At 65.2% G+C, this 19,354-nt stretch overlaps 3 protein-coding genes across 3 annotated transcripts; 2 read left to right on the forward strand and 1 right to left on the reverse strand.

Moving 5' to 3' along the window:
• Positions 1 to 4,743: 4,743 nt before the first annotated feature.
• Positions 4,744 to 7,310, forward strand: EMIHUDRAFT_427106 (hypothetical protein; the record flags this gene model as incomplete). The annotated part of the gene is made up of 9 exons (XM_005776971.1): positions 4,744 to 5,164; positions 5,275 to 5,428; positions 5,487 to 5,583; positions 5,727 to 5,957; positions 6,110 to 6,302; positions 6,387 to 6,470; positions 6,588 to 6,739; positions 6,803 to 6,841; positions 7,004 to 7,310. 9 exons carry the CDS (start codon positions 4,744 to 4,746, stop codon positions 7,193 to 7,195), a joined length of 1,563 nt encoding a protein of 520 aa, XP_005777028.1. The 3' UTR covers positions 7,196 to 7,310.
• A 1,412-nt stretch (positions 7,311 to 8,722) lies between these two features.
• Positions 8,723 to 9,353, forward strand: EMIHUDRAFT_206623 (hypothetical protein; the record flags this gene model as incomplete). Its single annotated transcript, XM_005776972.1, has 2 exons — positions 8,723 to 8,762; positions 8,956 to 9,353. The coding sequence occupies 2 exons, from the start codon at positions 8,723 to 8,725 to the stop codon at positions 9,351 to 9,353; spliced, it is 438 nt and encodes a 145-aa protein (XP_005777029.1).
• A 4,828-nt stretch (positions 9,354 to 14,181) lies between these two features.
• EMIHUDRAFT_206625 (hypothetical protein) lies at positions 14,182 to 16,575 on the reverse strand (the record flags this gene model as incomplete). The annotated part of the gene is made up of 7 exons (XM_005776973.1): positions 14,182 to 14,343; positions 14,473 to 14,592; positions 14,751 to 14,803; positions 15,674 to 15,779; positions 16,092 to 16,157; positions 16,236 to 16,307; positions 16,441 to 16,575. The coding sequence occupies 7 exons, from the start codon at positions 16,573 to 16,575 to the stop codon at positions 14,182 to 14,184; spliced, it is 714 nt and encodes a 237-aa protein (XP_005777030.1).
• Between the last annotated feature and the right edge of the window lie 2,779 nt (positions 16,576 to 19,354).

Raw genomic sequence — 19,354 nt, forward strand, 5'->3', positions numbered from 1 at the left:
GGGGGCGTGGCGGCGGGCGGGTGGAAGCAGCAGAGGCGTTGCGCCAGAGGAGCGTTGCGCGGAGGCGGCGGGAGGGAGATGTCTCGGAATTGTCCCGGACCGAGACGATTGTTGTACTCTGGCGACGGCGCTGCGCCGGGCGCATCAGCGCCCGCGGTCGCCCCCTTGGCTGTGGCGGACGTCCGGTCGCGCAAGTTGACTCGCTCCGGCGCGAGCTTCGCCGCGGCAAAGGCGTCGGCCGGCAGCACCGGGATGAGCCGCACGACCCAGCCGCCGCTGACGGCCTGCAAGCAAGAGGTGGACGCGTCTCGGAAGTCTGGGAGACGACTCGGATGTGTCCCTAAAGTCCCCCTCGCCGGCATCCGGAGCTGGAGGACAGGCCAACGAGGGTCCTGGTGATGTGGGAGCCAAACGAAGCTCGCAGACCGCAGCTCGGCGGCGGCGGTGGTGGCGGCGGTGGCGGCGGTGGCGGCGGCGGTGGCGGCGGTGGCGGCGGAGGGCTTTGCGAGCTGAGCGCCGAGGTGCGCAAGGTAGAGCTGCCGCTTGTCGACGTACCTGTCGACAGGTCCCGGACACTGTCGGGGGCTGTGGCGTATCGAGTGCCGTGGGCGTGGCGGCGCGAGTGGGTGGATGCAGAGGCGTCGACAAGTGTGTCGGTGAGCGCGTGACAGCGGCGTGGCGGCAGGGGAGAGGGAAGGCAGAGTCTCGGAAGCGTCGCCGCACCGATGGTCGAGGTAATCTTTGGACAGGAGGCACGCGCGAGGGATGCGCACGGCAACGTCGACGTCGAGCGATGGCCGCACGACCGTCCGCAGCAGGTATGAGCCGATGAGCTCGACGTGTTCCGGCGGCGCCCACGGCAGGGAGACCTTGTGGTTGGCGAGCCGCAGGCCAGAGAGCTCCGCATGCGAGACGAGAGGGGGCTTGCCAATGCCGCGGTCCTCCCAGGACAGCTCCGCGGGCGGGAGCGAGAGGATCTCGCCGCGCAGCGCGCGCACCGCCACCTCGAGCTGGCTGCTCTGCGGCGGCACCACCTCCTTGATGAGCTCGGCAGTGGAGAGGCGGAAAAGGTTAGACTTGTACAAGAGCTCCGTCTCGCTGTATGCGGAGAGTTCCTCATTGGTGGGTGGCGCACCGAGCGGCCGCTTGACGCCCTTCTTGGGCATCGACGACCTGCCTTTGGCTGTGCCGACGTCGACGTGAAGGGCGCGACGTGCCTCTGGCTGTCGTCGCAAGATTTTTTCTCGCTTGATCAGACTACTGTGCTGCATGAATGGTTGGGCAGGTGTGAACAACACCTCGTGACCACGGCGCCGCAGGCGCCTGTTGATGGGTCCAGGTGATAGCCCTGAATGGGCAATGCATACGCCTAGTTGGGCCTCAGATCGCCCGACCGCGTCCCGGTGCTCTGTCGGATTTGTGACTCCGCCGCACCGCGCCGCGGCCGGGGGCCCTCCGGAGGCCGAGGATGGCCGTGGCGGACCGGGACGAGCTCTGGGAGGTGAAGTGTCAGTGTATACATTGTAGAGACTGACCATGTGCACAATATCTCTCAGTCTAGCTAAGCCAGGGGAGGAGTTGGTGCCTGGGTGACTTGCTGATGAGAGCGCCTTCCAGGCGGGTAGTCGTGCCCCTCACCTAAGGTCATACGGCGGCGTCAGAGGGGGGAGGGCGAGACCTCGAGAGAAGCCGCCCGCAGGCCCAAGTCCAGCAATTGGCTTTCTGGGATTTCTGTTGGCGGGCAAGAGTGGACTGATCGATCGTCGGCGGGCTCTTGGGCGGGCGGCCCTCAAACCCGTCGGGTTGTGTCAGCGCCGCGCGCGGCCCCAATGCCGGGCTCTGCCGGGTATTGCGGGCGCCTAGAGCGGCCTGGCCCTGGGCCCACCCCCGGAGGCCGATGGCGACATGCACCGCGACCCATTTCGCCTCCTGGAGGCTGCTCTCGGACGTTCAAGCGGCGCCAGCCAGCGGCTCTGCCGCGCATCCTTCACACACGCCGCCACGACCGGGATGAGAGGGCCCAGTGTCGAGTCATGGTGCGAGCTGCATGTGAGGGGCGGCTTTGGCCACAGCAGGCCCACCAGACGGGCGTCAAAGCTTGCCGTCGGGGTGCTGTCGTGGGGAGAGCCCGAGACAGCTGCAGAGGAGCCGAGTGCAGTGGCGAGCCAGAGGCTACCTGGGTCACCAAGTGGGGGACCTTGCCCAGTTTGAGCAGGGCTGTGCTTTGGTGGGGTTGTGCTTGAGCATGTGTGAAGTGGGAGTGCGTGCCGGCGGTGTCTATGGGTGAAACGGGCGTCTAGGAGCCCGTAAGACTCGTGTCATGACCCCGAGTGGCCTTCCTCGTCCCTCTCGAGGCTCATACGTATCAGTACCAGCCTGGAGCTGTCGCAAATCGCACTGATCCTGGGTCTTTAAGCTCACACCGGCTCGTGATGCGACGGAGAGGGCTCGAGATTGTCCCCGGTGGACCCCATCCGAGGTGATTGCGAGGGCTTTCCGGTGGTCATTATCGGCGCCACCGACCGTGAAACGTCACGTCCCACAGCCCTCATGCACCAGGTGCATGGATGCAGTCACAAAACGTAGGCCTTCTCTCCCACAATTTTGAGCAATAGCCGCGAAAGGTGCTTTTTGGCAGTTCATCGCGAGCGACACGTCCAGGTGCCGACGAAGCGGCTTCCCAGCTCACCACCTCGCCTTTTCTGTCGCTCTCCTGGCCCAGGCCCATCAGTAGCAGGCCTGAGCTGTCCCAAACCGCACTGATCCTGGGTCTTTAAGCTCACACCGGCTCATAACACCCCACACACGGCCCTCACGCGCACATTACAGCTCACAGACACCCTGTTTCACTACTACACAACTCTCGAAATTAGCCCCAACCAAAGCACAGCCCTGCTCAGAGTAGTCGTGAACCACCCTTTGGCAGCCGTGGAAGCCCCACAGCCGCTGCTTCTCTCGGCTCCTCTCAATGCGTGTCGTGCACCACCCCACGACAGCCCACCGAAAGAGCACTGGTGCTCTCCGAGTGCGCCACCGATGAGATTGTGCAATGTCAGCCACCTCGCCGGAGGGAGTTGCGACTGGGAACGCCGGAAGCTCGACGCTCGAGCACGTGTGGCAAAAAACATCCGGCGACTCGACCCCCGAGGGCTGCCGGCCGCCGACAGCAACACCGAGACCGGATTGCGCAGCGAGTTCGGTCCGAATGTGCCCATGGCCAGCCTGTGGACCGGTACGGACGGCAGGTACCCACGGGACCGCTGCGGCGGGCCTGGGAGGCGCCACGAGTCCCAATCGCGCGCGTCCCCAAGCCCGAAAAGAGGCCTTTATTGCAATAAGAGCGTGGACAGACTTATGCGGGCAGAGCCCTTATAGCCACCCTTCATATCTTGCGCCGTCAAAAAGAATTTTACAACGAGGACAAACAAAAGTGTAGAGTTGTTTGGTATTGCTAAAAATCTCTCTCTCTCAACGAGGCTCCCTCGCACGACAGTGAGTGGGTACAGTAACACAGGTACACCAGACTCGTGCGAAAAAAAGAAACTCGGTGGCCCACACCACCCGGTCCTCGAGCAATCGTCCCTAAAAGAAAGAAAGAAAACAGACAACCCAAGGGAGGGATGGGAGGGCGGCACGCCGCCACCACACAGGGATTTTAAGGAGAGGGGTGTGATGCGCTAGCGTCACCCACCCCTTGGGCGTCCGCCTCTTCCTATCTCTCTTCGCAGTCTCTCGCCGATTCTCGCTGCAACCTTCATGCCACCTCGCGGTCGTCCCACTCTCGTCGTTCTCTCCCTTGTCACTTCTTCCTCTGTCGCGTCGCTCTCGTCTGCCTCGTCCGGCGACGCCGCCGCCGCCTGCCGATCCCTTGTTCTCGCGGCTTCTTTCGCCTTTCGGCGCAACTCCGCCCTCCTCGCGGCATATCTTGGCCCCTCAGCAATCGTCCCCCCTGCCGGCTGCATTCTTTCTTTCTTTCTCGAGCATGGTCGTCTTATCCTTTCGCCTGCGGAAACGACCAGCTCCCCCTAGATGTCCCCAGCCGGAAGCTCCGACGAGTTGCCACTCCCCAACTAAAGGGTTGACGGGGGGTCTCAACCGTCAACCAGATGGTTGAGGGGGGGCCTCAACCCTCAACCCTTCAACCACCCCTACTCGTCGCCCTGAATGGTTGCCCAGGTTACTCAGGACACGATCCCGGCGTGAACACGACTAACTGGCGGATCCGCTCCTGACAGTGGCATGCACCGCGCCGCGGCGCGTGCCACTGTCTTTGTTTGAAGTAAAAAGTGGAATCAGAGCGGTGTCGGCGTTGTCCTGAGTTTTCTCCCCCGGACCGCCCAACCGGGACCGCTCCGGGACGCACGCCGGCGAAGCACCATCAAGCTGCTGTACGGCCCCGGAATCGCCTCCCCTGGCTTAGCTAGACTGAGAGATATTGTGCACAAGGTTGGCCTCTACAATATATACACTGACACTCTACCTCCCAGAGCTCGTCCCGGTCCGCCACGGCCATCCTTGGCCTCCGGAGGGCCCCCGGCCGCGGCGCGGTGCGGCGGCGTCACAAATCCGACCACAGAGCACCGGGACGCGGTCGGGCGATCTGAGGCCCAACTAGGCGTATGCATTGCCCATCCAGGGCTATCACCTGGACCCATCAACAGGCGCCTGCGGCTGCCGTGGCACGAGGTGTTGTTCACAGCTGGGCAAGCATTCATGCAGCACAGTGGCCTATGTCAAGAGCATATGGTCGTACGCACCGCCGACGTCGAGGAGAGCGCGCTGCCCTCTTTTGCCGAGCTCTCGCTCTCGGACGCCGTCATCCGCGGCCTGCGCGACGCCGGCTTTGAGCGGCCGTCGCCCGTCCAGGCGGCCGCCATCCCGCTTGGCCGGTTTGGCGCGGACCTGGTGGCGCGAGCAAAGTCGGGCACCGGCAAAACGGCCGCCTTCGCCGTCGTCGCTTTGGAGGGCGTGGTGGCGGGCCGCGGCGGGCCACAAGCGCTGCTCGTCTCGCCGACGCGCGAGCTGGCGCTGCAGACCGCGGGTGTGTGCCGCGCGATCGGCGCGCATATGCGCGGTGTGCGCATCGGCACCTTCATCGGCGGCACTCGCGTCAAGGCCGACGCCGCGGCCGCCACCCGCTGCGAGCTCGCGTGCGGCACACCCGGTGAGCGCCTGCCCGCCGTGGCCCAGCCTCGCAACCTTCCGAACGATCCCTCCGGAGCCCGCCCATGATGAGGCGTGTGTCCATGGCACCTCAATGCGACGTGTTCGCAGGCCGGCTCGTCGGCTTGCTGATCGGGGAGGCGATGGTGGTGGAGCGCGTGCGGCTACTCGTGCTCGACGAGGCCGATAAGCTTGCGGAGGAGGGCTTCGAGCCCCAGCTGCGCTACCTGCTCACGGCGCTGCCTGCGCGCAAGCAAACACTCTCGTCGCCGCCACCCGCCTGCCGCCCGCCCCCACCCCTCACCCCCGCCCGAACTACACAGGCAGACCCTCGCCTTCTCCGCCACCTATCCGCCACCGCTGCTCGCCGCGCTCCGCGCAGCAATGCGCCGGCCTCACGAGCTCTCCCTCGTCCGCGAGGCGAGACTTCCGGGAGACTTCCGGGATGTCTCCGCCTCCCTGGGCACACCGCGTGTGCGCGCGCCGGACCTCAGCTCGCTCGTGCTCTTCCACGCGCTGTCCACCTCTCTGCTGCCGCGGACGCGCCACGCCCCATTCGCTAGGTGCGCGGTGCGCCGCTCGATGCCGAGGCTGACGCGATCCTCGACGCCGCCGCCGCCGCCGCCGCCGCGCCGGCCGGAGGTGGCGGCGGAGTGGGCGGCGGCGGCGGCGGCGACGAGGCGGCGGCGCTGCTCGGCGTGCGCCAGTTCTTCAGCCTGCTGCCGCGGGGCAACCACAGCAGCGCCCAGGCGGCGGCGCTGCTCTCGCTGCTCGACCGGCTCACTTTCCACCAGGCGCCCGCCACCTAGTTCCTCTCGCGAGCGCCTCCCCACCGCCGCCCCTCCCCACCGCCGCCCCTCTCGCCACCGCCGCCTCCGTCGCCATCATTACACCTCGTCGCCGCGGCACCCAAAGCTTGGCGAACTGCCCTCCCTCCCACCTCCAGGCCCTCATTTTTTGCAACGACGCGGCGCGCGGCGCGCGGATGGCGGCTGGCCTGTCTGCCGCCGGCTTCCCCGCCGGCTACGTCTCCGCCCGACTGGCGCAGTCGGAGCGATCCGGCGCCGTTGCGCAGTTTCGCGCTTTCTCCCTGCGTCTGCTGGTCTGCACAGACTTGCTCGCGCGCGGCGTCGACTTTGGTGAGACCGCCGAGACATCCCCTCACCCTCCCCGCCTCGACGTCGAGGACACATCTCCAGACCTGTCCGCGACTTGTCCCACAGGCCGCGTCTCGCTCGTCATCCACCTTGACGCCCCTCGCGAGCTGCCAACCTATTTGCACCGCGTGGGCCGCACCGGCCGCTACGGCGCCGCCCCCGCTCACCCGCCCTTCTCGCTCACCCTATCCTCCGCGCAGCCAGAGCCCACCTCATTGCCCACTTGGCCGCATCCACCACCTTTCGGTGCCATTCCGCGCGGCGCAGGCACCCTCGGTGCATCCGTGCTGCTGCTGAGCAAACGCCAGTGGGCCGAGTTTGCGCCGATCGCCGCGGCGCTCCGCCACCGGCTGCAGCCGCTGCCGGCGGACTTGCGCGAGGATGACTACTTGCAGCAGCGCGCGTTTAGCGCGGACGAGGCGCCGCAGACGGCAAGGTGTCGTGTGCTCCCAGACCGCCCACGCGTCAGCTCGTTTCTCTAGGCGCTTCAGCTCGAGCAGCTTCACGAGTTGCGTGCAGAGGCGCGGGCCTCATGCAGCGCTGCCATCCTCCCTCACCTCCACCACTTCCATTGCTGCTTCCCATTCCCCCGCTGCACCCCGTTCCCCCGCCCCCCCACTCCAATGCTGCCTCTCACCCCCCCCTGCTCCCTTGCCTCACAAGTGCTGCCCTCACTGGCGTAGGCGCGGGAGGCGCCGCCGACCGCAATGGCGAACGGGTTCGGCCGTGGCCCGCTTGCCGAGAGCGGGACGGCCAGGCGGCGCGGGGAAGCTCTTGAGGCCTCAGCGCCGCAGCAAGCGGAGCTTGAAGCGGCGCGAGAGCGGGGGAAGCGGCGAGCTCTCGAGCGAGCGCGCGAGAGGGTGGCCATGACATGAAGAGAGTCTCAGATGTGGTGTGTGGGACACACTTTGGACCCTGCTCGCTCCTGGCATGTTTTTTCGAGTCGTGCGTCTACGTCCCAACTCCCAAAGTAGCCTACGTGTACTATCCTCTGTTGCGGCGGCCGCACAAGGCATGACAAGGGCTCCAGGCGGCGCAGGCGCGCCCCGCCCCGGGGGTCCCGCCGCTCCTGGGGGCGGGGCGCACTGAAAGTGGGGCGCACAGGACCTCTCTCTCCACTCTCTCTGGGGTGTGGGGGGGGGGGGGGGGCTGCGTGGTGCCACACACGCGGGGACGCCGGCGCCCCGCCGGCGCTGCATGCACATGCGATAGAGCCGCACGTCCACGACGTGTCTCATCCGCCGTCAACGAACAACGGCCAAACGCGCGGCATCCGGCAAGTGTACGGCAAGACCTTACACGATCCTACGTACGGCGTACGGGCGCGCGGGTCTCCGGCTAGGTGTCGCTCGATCGCTGGTGACTAAGTCTAAAGGCTAAAGCCGTATGTGTTGCCCCGGGTGAAACCCACACTACCCTGCCCGGCCCAGACCACACTGCCCGCTCGCGAGGTCTCGGAGAAACTGGGTACACGCATGCGTGTTTACTTTAAGAATACACTTTTTTTAGTTATATGACACGGTGGCGCAAGCGAGGGTGTGAAAAGACAAAATTACATAATGATAGGGGGGATATGGTCCACTAAAACATTCATTTTCCAAGCCCCAAACCCAAAGTGAATCTCGCTCGAGGCGGTTGAGAGGCGTTTTCGTTCGGCGTCTATGATGACGGGTGACAGCCGGTAGATCGCTCCTCGAGGCATGGAAGCGATGGATGTTTGCACTGCTCGGGGGCCTCAGGGCCCGGACTGCTTGGCCCTGGCGATGGAGCTGCAGCTCGGCGCGCGGGCGCCGCCGCCGCGGAGGCGGCCGTCGGGTCGCCGGAGGCTGGGGCGGTACCGCTTCACGGCCAGGGCTGTGAGACACGCCTCAAGCTACCAAGTGCTGCCAAGCACCTTGGACTGGTCGGGCGGGTGCACGGTGGCTTCCCCGGGGTCGCCCTGGCCAGTCAAAGCGACTGTCGGCGATGCTCTTTCTGGCCGAGACCACGAGACCGCTTCGACCGCTCTTTCTGGGAGACCACGAGACCGCTGGCACGACGGTGATGGTAGGCAAGGGCGCCGAGCCCTTAAACGAACGCACAGACAAGCGAACGAATGAAATAACCGATAATGAATTAATGGAATAGAGAAAGCGGAGAAAGGAGTCTCGGGCACGGCGCGGGAGAGCCGCGCCGGCCGCGCCAACCGTCGTAATGCACTGTGTCGTATGAACAGAGAGCGTAGTAGAAACATTAGAGTTTACTTGGCGGCCCGCCCTGTCGGCGGTCGCACGAAGCCTCTCACTCGTAGAGACCGCCGCCGAGTCCCAGCCCTGAAAACGCCGTGGACCTCCTTCGGCGGTCAAGGCAACTTTATCTAGAGCTTGCTCTAGAAACCATCGCCTTGACTTCGCCTGGGGTCCATGCCCGAAGCCCACCCTGTGAATGTAGAAGATAGCCATGGTTTGCTGCGGCGGGGACACGGATCAACCTCACACGGCTTGCCAAGCACCTTGCACAGCTCGGGCGGGCGCACGGCGGCTACCCCGGGGCCGCCCCGGCCCTCAGAGCGACCGTCGGCGATGAGCTTTCTGGCCGACCCGGTGCGCGTGGCCACAGATCACGTTCTCTCACGCTCGCTTTCGCGCATACGCAGGAGAAAAACTTCTGCCTGCCATCACCTCCACGGGCTCGAGGTTCTTCGAGCCAGGCGACGCCCACGCCAGCGACACGGAGGTTCTCGTCATCGCCCTCCTCGTGATCCACTTCGAACCTAGCCCCGAGAAGACCCACGAATGGGCGTCGAGGCTCGCTGCGCACGCAGCCGAAGCTGCGCAGGAGCAGGAGCTCTGGTCGGCGGCGGCGGCTCCCGTCGACGCCTTCGTGCCCATCAAGGACGTGTGCGCGCGAGCGTGGGACGAAGGGACGAAGGTGCTCGTGATGCGAGCGGCGATGCGCTGGTCAGGGCGCGGCGCACGCGACGACATCAACGACGACCAGCTGACAAACTACAAGTCGTTGCTACCAAGAAGGAGGGCCACTTGCGCGGCGTGACGCCGACGGGCGCGAAGAGGAAGCCGAAGCGCCTCCTCACGTGGTCGGCGACGCTGCGTCGCCGACCTGATCCACCGGCGCGGCGCGCTGCTGCGCGTCGCTCTCGGCAAGCCTCTGGCGGCGGCCGCGCTGCCTTCTGCTCCCAGTATGATAGAGGAGAACGCGGCGCTCACCGCGACCATCGCGTTGCGCGACCAGAAGATCGACGCGCTCGAGCGCGAGCTGCAGGTTTGCCGCCCGGAGCGCGCCAACTTTGCCGACAGGCACCAAAAGGCTTTGAAGCGGGCGGCGCGCAAGCGGGCTGCAAGGAACGAGCTCAAGGAGGCGCAGCAGCGCGGCTACTCCGAGGCGCAGAAGGCGGCGCGGGCGGCGCAGCTCGCCACGCGCAAGCGGAACTTCGACGCGGCCGTCGAGCGCGCGTCCTACGTGCGCGTAGTGATGCTGACCAAGAAGCTTGAGCGGGCAAACAAGAAGCTCGCGGACGCCGGCCTCGCGCACGTGGCGGCGCTCGAGGAGAAGGCGAAGCAGGTCTCGACTGCTCGCAAGCGCGCACGCAAGGTGGAGAACGCGGCGAAGAAGCTCGACGCCACCCAGGAGACGCTCAAGGCCGCCAAGGCGGAGGCCAAGGAGCTGCGAGCGAGGTGTGAGAGCGAGAGCGAGAGCGAGAGCGACGAGGAGGAGGGCGGCGGCGCGGCGCAGCAGCGCCGCAACCAGCGCGGGCGGTTTCAGGCGGGCGATTGGCGCCAACGTCTCACCGCCTTGGCGCCCGACGTCGTGTACCACGAGCCGGCCGCGCGGCAGATGCGGGCGCGGCGCATGGAGCTCACAATCGCGGGCGAGTGCATCAAATACGTGCGCGTGGCCAAGGCGAAGCGCGTCGTCTCGTTCGGCATCGACGAGTCGAGCAAGTACGGCCTCGGCGTCGTGTCGACCAATACTCAGATCGAGGAGCACGGGGCGGCGGCGGGAGAGACGGTCGACGTAGTGATGCGCGGCGCAGTGCTCTCCGCAGGTAGCAAGTCGCGCACGGGCGAGCGTATATTGCGGGCTGGTCGAAGGTCCACGATGCCAAGTTCGGCGCCGGCAGCTGGGAGCAGGACGGCGGGCCACCGCCCGACTCGCTGGGCATGCACCGCCTCTCCGAACACACCGTCATCCAGGGCGACACCTGCAACGGTGCGGAGAAGCTCAAGCAGCTCCTGGTGGCGGCGGCGGAGTCGGCGGGCAGGGCGGCGGTCGGCGAGGCCGCCTGGGCGGGGATGGACCAGGCGGAGCGAGACTCCAAGGTCAAGTCGTACATCGGGCGCTGCGGGCAGCACCAGCGCAACATCATCATTAACACGCAGTCGCTGAAGCAGACCGAGTCCCTCAAGGCGGAGCTCGAGGACTCGCTCGACGATTTCTCCTCGTACGAGCGGATGAGTGTTGCCGTGAACGACCTGATCTATGCGGCGGGTAAGGAGCTGCACACGAGCCAGGCACCGCCCGAGCCCCGCCTCACTAAGCATCATGTGCGCGCTTGACCGCCCCCCGCCAGCCCCGCCGCAGACGTACGCTCTGGGCAAGGGGCGCGAGGCGGCCGCCTGAGCTGAGACGGTGCACCCCTCGGCGCCGCACCTCCCATACGAGCGCCCGGAGGGGAACCGGCAGGACGGCGTGCTCGACGGCTCGGTGCCGCTGTTTTGGAACAAGCAGCGCACGCTCGAGTTCTTGCAGGCACTGAAGGTCACGGGCGCGGACAACAAGCTCGAGAACTTCCTCCTCACCGTATTGAGCTGCAACGAGATGACGGCGGCTTTGCGAGTCAATGTGCTTTGGAAGTACATCTTCTCCGAGCCGGCGCGCTGGCTCACCGGCAAGGCGGGCGAGCTCGGCTGGGGGCTCGACGACTCGAGCGAGCTGCTCGACGCCATCTACGACATGATGCAGGCCGTCGCCGCGGACGGCCGCCGGCTGCTCGACCCGGCCTACGACCCCTTCGCCTCCTTCGCGGCCAAGTACCCGGAGTTCGCGGCGTGGCGCGCGGCGCACGCGAAGGGGGAGCTCAAGGCGGCGGACGGCACGTTCTACCCGATCCACGCGATGGTGCTGGCAGAGGCGCGCGAGCCGACGCGCGCGGGCAACATCCAATGCGAGGCACGCGTCATCTCACTGGCCGAGGAGATGGCCGAGGCGGCGCTGTTCGCGATGCGCGGCCCGCGGCGCTCGATCTCGAGCATGCTGGTGCCGCAGGGGGGCAAGTTCGCCGTCGGCGCTGATCCGGGCCGCAACGCTGCGACGGCCGGCGCGCACGCGACCAACGACCGCGTCGAGTCGAACTTCGGCTGCCTCGACATCCTGATGCGGATGTGGCGGCACGCGACAGTTGAGTCGGTGTCGGGCATGGCGCAGCAGATGAGGATGCACGACTTCGACCGGCCGCCCAACACCCTACATGACCGACGCAAGCGTAAGCATGCGGCGCAGGCGCACTCGGGGGGCTACTTCTACTCGGGCCTGACGGAGCGGCAGCGCGAGTCGCTCGTCGAGTTCGCGCGACTCGAAGTGGCGAGCGCGCGCGACGCCGGCCGGCAGGCGCTCAAGGCGCAGGCGGCGGAGAAGCTCGAGCGCCGCGAGGAGCGCGTGAACGCGATGCTCAACAAGGCGGTGGAGCGATACGCGTACGCCAAGGAGCTCTTTCTGCCCGTGCGGCGTAGGCCGCGCCGGACGGGCAGCGAGCTACGTCCGCGCTGCAGGTGGCCAAGGCGCTGCACGACGGGAAGCCGGTGCCGAACTACCCGCACGGCAGGCCTAAGCCGGAGGCGCAGCAGCTCGAGTTCCTGCGCTACCAGATCGAGATGCGCGTGCTCGGGCTCGGCTGGAGCGCGAGTACGCGACTCGCTGGTCGTCCGCGGCCGGGAAAAGTGTGGTTCTTGCCCAAAATGCGTGTGGTTTTTGCCCATGCAGTGCATTTTTTGCATTCGCATGCATCGCCTGCATTACAACTGCATTACAACTGCATTCGCTGATTGCATTTCGTTGCATATGCATTCGATGCATTTCGCGCGTGATTGCATTTCGTTGCATATTGCGCGTGATTGCATTTCGTTGCATATGCATTCGATGCATTTTGCGCGTGATTGCATTTCGTTGCATTATGCATTCGATGCATTCAATTGCATTCATATGCACATTCCCGCATACGTTGCATTGTAATGCATGGGCAAAAACCACACGCATTTTTGGGCAAGAACCACAAGACACCCCTCGCGGCCGACTCTAGGATCGGCACCGTCGCGCACCTGACCAAGCTGCTCGAGGAGCTCATCAAGGAGGAGAAGGCGCGCAAGCACTTTGCTCCGAACAGCATGTCGGGGCTGCCAACGGAGGCGGCGCCCCCGCAGCTGGCAGCGGGCGGCTCGACGCAGCTTGGCACTCTCGACGCCGACGCGGTGGAGGTGCGGTCTACGACGCGATTCAACTCGGACGAGCTGAAGCGGAAGGCCGAGGCGGAGGTGGAGCGGCGCATTGCGGCGGGCATCTCCGATGATACGGAGTGGAGGCAGCAGGAGCAGGCTCCCGCCTTCGACTCGGCGCTTGTCGGCAAGCGGCTCGAGGTGTGCCGTCGAGCAGCAGCGTGTTCGGTCGGGACACACGCTCACACTGTGCCGCCGAGCCGTGCCCTCAGGTACTCTGGAAGTACGCCGACAAGGACACCAACCAGCCGCACATGATCTGGTCGACCGGGCGCGTCGTCCGGGTCGCCGACGGGCTCTCTGACAAGAGGTCGAAGCGTGCGAGGTCGGTCTTGCCGGCCGGCGCTGTGCTCTGGGCTTGGGACGCGGACCCGGAGTTCGACGAGGAAGCGGGCGAGCAATGGCTGTTCCTGCTGCCAAAGAAGTGGAGCCCGAAGACACACAAGCAGGTGTACAGCTGGCGGTATGACCCTCGCGAGCTCGGCGCCGTGGAGGCGCCCACGGCCGACCCTCGGCGCCGCCAGTGCCGCCGCATGTGCCGCCGGGACGCACGGAGCAGTGAGAATTTTGAGTGTGTTTGTCGGGACGCTGTGTCAGTACTAGACCGTGTTAGACTCTTAGTGATATACCATTGTGATCCTCAGCACCTGTACTCCCAGCGCCAGTGTTCGTTTGTGCCCCGAGGCGACTTTCTGAAAATCACCATAATCCCCCCCTGACCATCTGAGCACTCACCATGCACTCGCAAGCACTCGCTAGCACTCAGAGAGCACTCACCATGCACTCGCAAGCACTCTCTAGCACTCAGAGAGCACTCAGAGAGCACTCAGAGAGCACTCACAGTGCACTCGCAAGGGGGCGGAGGGTGAGTTGACCAGGGGTTGTGCGCCGGGCCCTCCTGCTCGGCTCCAGCGAGTAGACAAGTCTTGTCATCAACAGAGTAGAAGGATCTGACCTCGGGGCCGCTGTGACCAAGCGCTGGTAGCATGGTTTTACCTCACACCCATGGTCTCACAGTGTGCCGGCAGTCGCCGAGCAGTGTCGCTCACACTCACACTAGCGCCGCAGCACAAGAGACAAGTGACTGGGGGCCAGTGAGGGCGAGCCCATCGCATAGCATGTATTAAAATCTCCGGTCCGACCCTACGTAAACGAGCTCCGAGGCGCCAGGCACCGCCTCACGAGGAGACGGGACAGAAAACACGCGCCTGCGGACCCTCACGGCTGACTCACGCACACAGCTCACAGACAGGCAAAAAAGCACACGCCACGCAGCAAAACGTCGCAAATCTCCTCGGGCGACAGTGAGCCGTCGTTCAAACCGCGGTGATGGGGGGTCCGTGCACCCCGCGGCCGCGGCGGGAAGGGCGCCCTCACTTCCTCGCAGTGTCGTAGTTGGCCTTGAACCACTCGCACGTCTGCTTGACAGCCTGCTTGAAGGGCGTGAACTGGAACTCCGGGTGAAGCGCCATCAGCTTGGCGTTGGAAGCGGTCTTCTTGTGCTGCCCGTCGCTCTTGGTGGTGTCAAAGACCACCTAGCGGACGTGTCACGGACGGTCGGCGTGCTGCTGTGGCGTGCCGAGGGCGCGGAGGCGCGCGACGGAGCGGCGGGCATGTGGCTCGAGGAGGTGTCTCGGAGGTTTCTCAGAGGTGGCAACGACCACCTCGCCGGTGTAGCCCATCCCGGACACCACCGCGAGCGCCGCGTCCCGGATCGTCACCTCATCCTCCTCTCCGACAGAGAGAATGATCGGCTCGGGAGAGTCATAGTTGCGCAACGTCCACTGCACAGCGGGAGGGGAGGGAAGCGAGGAGGAGCTGCCCTCAGAGCAGCGGCGGGTGCGAGCCCGCGATGAACTGTCGGGCGCGCTAGCCCCGACAAGCCACAGAGGCGATCTTGCCACAGGGCTCCAGTGGTGGAAGGTTCTAGGAAACGGCTCACCACCATCAGCGCGCCCAAATCCTCGTTGAAGATGAACTGGCGCAGCGGCGTGCCTGCGGCCAGTAGAAGCCCAAAGCTCTTCACGCTGGTCCAGGCTATGCCCCGCATCGCCACGTGAGGCAGGCAGGCCCCACCCCCGGCATTCAGAGTGCAAGACCCCAGTGCACGAGAGTTGTGTGTGTGTGCGTGTGTGTGAGAGTGCGTGTGTGTGTGCGTGTGTGTGTGTGTGTGTGTGTGTGTGTGTGTGTGTGTGTGTGTGTGTGTGTGTGTGTGTGTGTGTGTGTGTGTGTGTGTGTGTGTGTCAGTGTGGGTGGGAGTGAGAGCGCCTGAGCCCCAAATGGTAAACGGGCCGCTCTCGCCACGCTGCGCAAGCAGGCACTTGTGCATCAGGCCGGGCAGGACGTGGCCGTCCTACGGGGACGCGTCATGGACGCGTCGCGGACGCGCCTCGTGCACTCTGCTCCGCCATGTGGGGGGCGGGGAAGGCGGCAGCAATGGGCGGCAGAGGGGGAACCGGCGGCAGGAAGCGACGGCAGCGATGGCGGCGGCGGCGGGGAAATCGGCAGCGAGTGGCTTGGCGAGGGGAGCGGCGGCGAGGGCCGCGGAAGAGCGGCAGCGAGGGGAGCGGCAGCGAGGGAAGCGGTGGAGAGGGAGGGCGGCGAGGCGGAGGAAGACGGTTCGTCGATGGAGGTTGCCCGCCGTGCTAGTTGTATTCCGCTCTTCCTATGAGGCGCGCCTGGATGGAGAAGTTGTCGTGCGGACCGAAGATGTTTGTGGGGACGACCTGTAGCGCAGCGCGCGGGCGTGCGGGCGCGGGCGAACGAGGGGGTGGAGCGGTGCAAGCGCGAGGCGCCGCCGACTGCTGGTACAAGCGGCGAAAGGGCGGGCCATGCACGCCGTGCTGTGTGGGGAGGGGAGGAGACTAGCGGCGTGGCGGCGCGCCGAGGTGAAGTTGCAGCCGTACTCCTCGTTGTAGCACCGGTTGAGCACGTCGATCATGCGCTTGGCGTAGGCATACGACTCGTTGGACTGGCGTGGCAGGGAGTGGGCGGGGGTGAGGGCGGCGGGGCGGTGCGGTGGCACAGTTGCTAGCAGTCGTCCGGCTCGGCGGGGGCAGCGTGGGCTGGGGCAGCGACTGGTCACGCAAGGGTCTCGGACGGGTCTCGGAAGGCGCCTGGTGCGGCGGGCCCGAGTGGATCATCGTCTCGTCGATCGGGTAAGAAGTCTTGTCCGGGAAGATGCAGGTGGACAGGCAGGAGACAAGCTTTTGCACCTGTGCGACACGCCGCGCGAGTGTCGGAAGCGTCTCGCAAGCTCGGAAGGTGCACTTTACCGAGCCACCTTGTACTCTTTGGCCCAGTGCATTACGTTGTCGTTGATGGCCACGTTCTGCTGCCAAAACTCCACCTGCGCCGCGCGCAGGAGAGAGCAGAGCGGTCAGGCTGACCGCTGACCGCAGCACATGGCAAAGCGGTGACTACTGACCTTGTGGCTCATGTTTTTGAAGAGTCCGCCCACCATCGCCGCGAGGTGGATCACGTGCGTGGGCCGATGCTTCTCGTATGCAAGTCGCGTCGACTCCCTGCGAACAACGCACAGGTACTTTTGCAGGCTCAGACACACGAGCTTACTTCACCGCGGGGTCGCGTGCGTGCGTGGCAGGGAGTGTGTGTGGCAATGTGCGTGGCACGCGCCGGTCCCGCAGGTCTGCCTCCTTGCTCGAGAGGTAGACCCACTTTTCGTTGGCGGGCGTCTCGCCACAGCGGCCGTTGGCTAGGGCGGCCTGGATGCCCTTGCCGACCAGACCGCTGCCACCCGTGACCATTACTACTCTTTCCTCCATGTCGTGTGGGTTGCGAGGCGGGCGACTCCGTCTTTTTTTGCGAAGTTTGAGCCGTGGTTTGTTTTTTATTTTTGCTTGGGACCTCCAATGGCAGTTAGCGGACGTCGCCGCGGCTCGTCTCTGCCGCGGCGGCTGCTGCGCGCACGTGGTGGCGCCGCTCTCTCGCGAGACGGCTGGCGACGCGGCTCGCGGCCGACGTACGCTGCGCTCGTCCGACCGCCCGCGGCGTGGCGTGCGCGGCGCTGCGCACCGCTCTGCGAGCGCTTCTGCGCTGCTTTGAGTAAAGTCCACTGTATATGAGCTGCTGCCTCGCTGCTGCGAGTTGACATATCCGGTGATGTGCGAGCGTTCCGTTCGTGCGTCGACTGGCTCCCGGTTCGAGTCGCCGGGGGGGAGGGGGGGGCCTCCTCGGCCTCCTCGGCCTCCTCGGCCTCCTCGGCCTCCTCGGCCTCCTCGGCCTCCTCGGCCTCCTCGGCAGCCTCGGCTGCTTGGCGCACGCGGCGCGCGAGCCGCGCCGAGCTGCCTTTTTGCTCGCTGCCTCCGTTGTCGGCTCGGCCGTTCCGTCTCCTCGCTCTGGCTCGGGCCGTGGGCGTGCTGCTGCTGCTGCTCGGCACTGTTGTCGCCATTTTCAATATCTCTCTCTGTGCTCTCTCTCTCTCTGCTCTCTCTCTCTCTGCTCTCTCTCTCTCTGCTCTCTCTCTCTCTCTGCTCTCTCTCTCTCTCTCTCTCTCTCTCTCTCTCTCTCTCTCTCTCTCGGCTCTCTCTCTCTCTCTCTCTCTCTCTCTCTCTCGGGTCTCTCTCTCTCTCTCTCCCTCTCCCTCTCTCTCTCTCTCTCTCTCTCTCTCTCTCTCTCTCTCTCTCTCTCTCTCTCTCCCCCCTCCCTCTCTCTCTCTCTCTCTCTCTCTCTCTCTCTCTCTCTCTCTCTCTCTCTCTCTCCCCTCCGGGCCAGCTGCACGCATGCTCGGTGACATCTCTTCACCTTCGCACTGGTCGAGTCATAGGTGACGCGAGGGCGCTCACTTAATTGATTAATTCACTTCATTAATTCCTTAATTGCGTACCGTATTCCGGGTAATCTTAATTATTAATCATCGGGCGGGGCGCGGCGCGGCGGCTGCGCGATAGGGAAGGAGGAGGCGGGGGGAGGAGACGGTACGGGCGTGGCACCGCGACGCATCAATTGGAAGAGGGCGAAGGGGCAGGTGGCGGAGACGTGTTCATGACCCCCAGGAGAAGGGCCCGACCCGACTCGGAGAGAGGAAGGGTGATGCGCCGCGAGACGACATACACGAGGCGGATAGAATCCTACGAGCGGGGAGCCAGCTAGGAGTGCTGTGCACGCCGGCCGACGGAGGGAGTCGCGGAGGAGGAGGGATAACGGAGGCAACGCAGGGGCGGGCCAACAGCCAGTGGGACGAACGAGGGCCGCGACGGCGGCTCAAGCGGGAGGGAGCGGAGACGGTGGGCAGCGAGTGAAGTGGGTGAGACTGACGATGCTCCTTCGACTTAAGGGAGCGGTTCAGCTGCCGGGCGGGCTTCAGGCTGGTGCTCACGCGAAAAGGAATCGACGCGGCTCAAGCGGGAGGGAGCGGAGACGGTGGGCAGCGAGCGAAGTGGGTGAGACTGATGATGCTCCTTCGACTTAGGGAGCGGTTCAGCTGCTGGGCGGGCTTCAGGCTGGTGCTCACGCGAAAAGGAATCGACGCGATGTGCAAAGCATACAAGAAGGGGAGAAAGAAGAGGACAGACGCAGAATCAATAGAGAACGTTTCCGAAAAGCATGCGCGATGCTGCCTCTTTGAGCTGCTCGCTCGCGGCTGCGGGAGACATGGCCGCCGATGCAGCTCGCACTCGCTCGGCGCGGGCCTCCGTCTCACGTCCGCCTGGGCGTGCCAGGGGTCGGCCCGGCGCTGCGCTGCTCGCACGCTGCACTGCGCAAAGCTGCGACAATGAGGGGAGGCCCCAGAGCTTGAGCGTTGAGCAGCACAGCCGCAGGTGCTCGTGGACCGCTGTGCGGCGGTGAGAGAGCCTGATTGGAGGCGAGCTGACGCTGCGTCAGGGTGCGCAGCATGCTCTCTCGCTCTGTGCTGAGGCATGCTGGCTGGCGCCCAGTACAGTGCCCTCAATACATTGCACTCCACGCCGTGCTGGCTGGTGCAGTACTACCAGTGCGCTGACTGGCGCGCGGTGTGCGTGTCGCCGCGCGTGGCACGGGAGGCTCGAGCGGCGCGGCTGTCGGTCAACCCCATGCGGCTTTGCTTTCGCCCGCGTTTTACGACAACTTTCGGCAATCAGAGCCGCCGAACTTTACCTCGCTGTTTCTTTATAGGCGTCTCGCTGCTGCGTATTCTCGTATTATCGTCGAGTAGTTGCGTGGGGGCGGTACGTATTCTCGTATCACTAGCTAGTGTCGTGTCCACTAGCTCCGAGTAGAGGGGGCGCTCCGCAGCTAGGGGAAACACAAAGCACAGACAAACACCCAGAGAGGATTCTTTAGCTACGAGTAAAGGGTGTGTTCTGCAGTTGAGGGGAAACCCCCGGTACACGGAGCCAACCCTCGGAGACCCGTGTTATGGCCCTGCGACCGCGCACCCCCCAGGGCTAGGGCTCTCTTGCCCGCAACCCGATATCGATCATCCGGCCCGCTGGGTGCGCTTCTTAGCTCCCCGGCCCTGGATGTGAGGTTAATGACTGCACTCCAAGACCAAGTGCTACAAGTGCGCCGGTGATGACGAAACAGAAACTAGCGCAGACGAGAGCA

Source organism: Emiliania huxleyi (genome assembly GCF_000372725.1).
Source record: "Emiliania huxleyi CCMP1516 unplaced genomic scaffold EMIHUscaffold_27, whole genome shotgun sequence".
NCBI classification, from domain to species: Eukaryota; Haptophyta; order Isochrysidales; family Noelaerhabdaceae; genus Emiliania; species Emiliania huxleyi.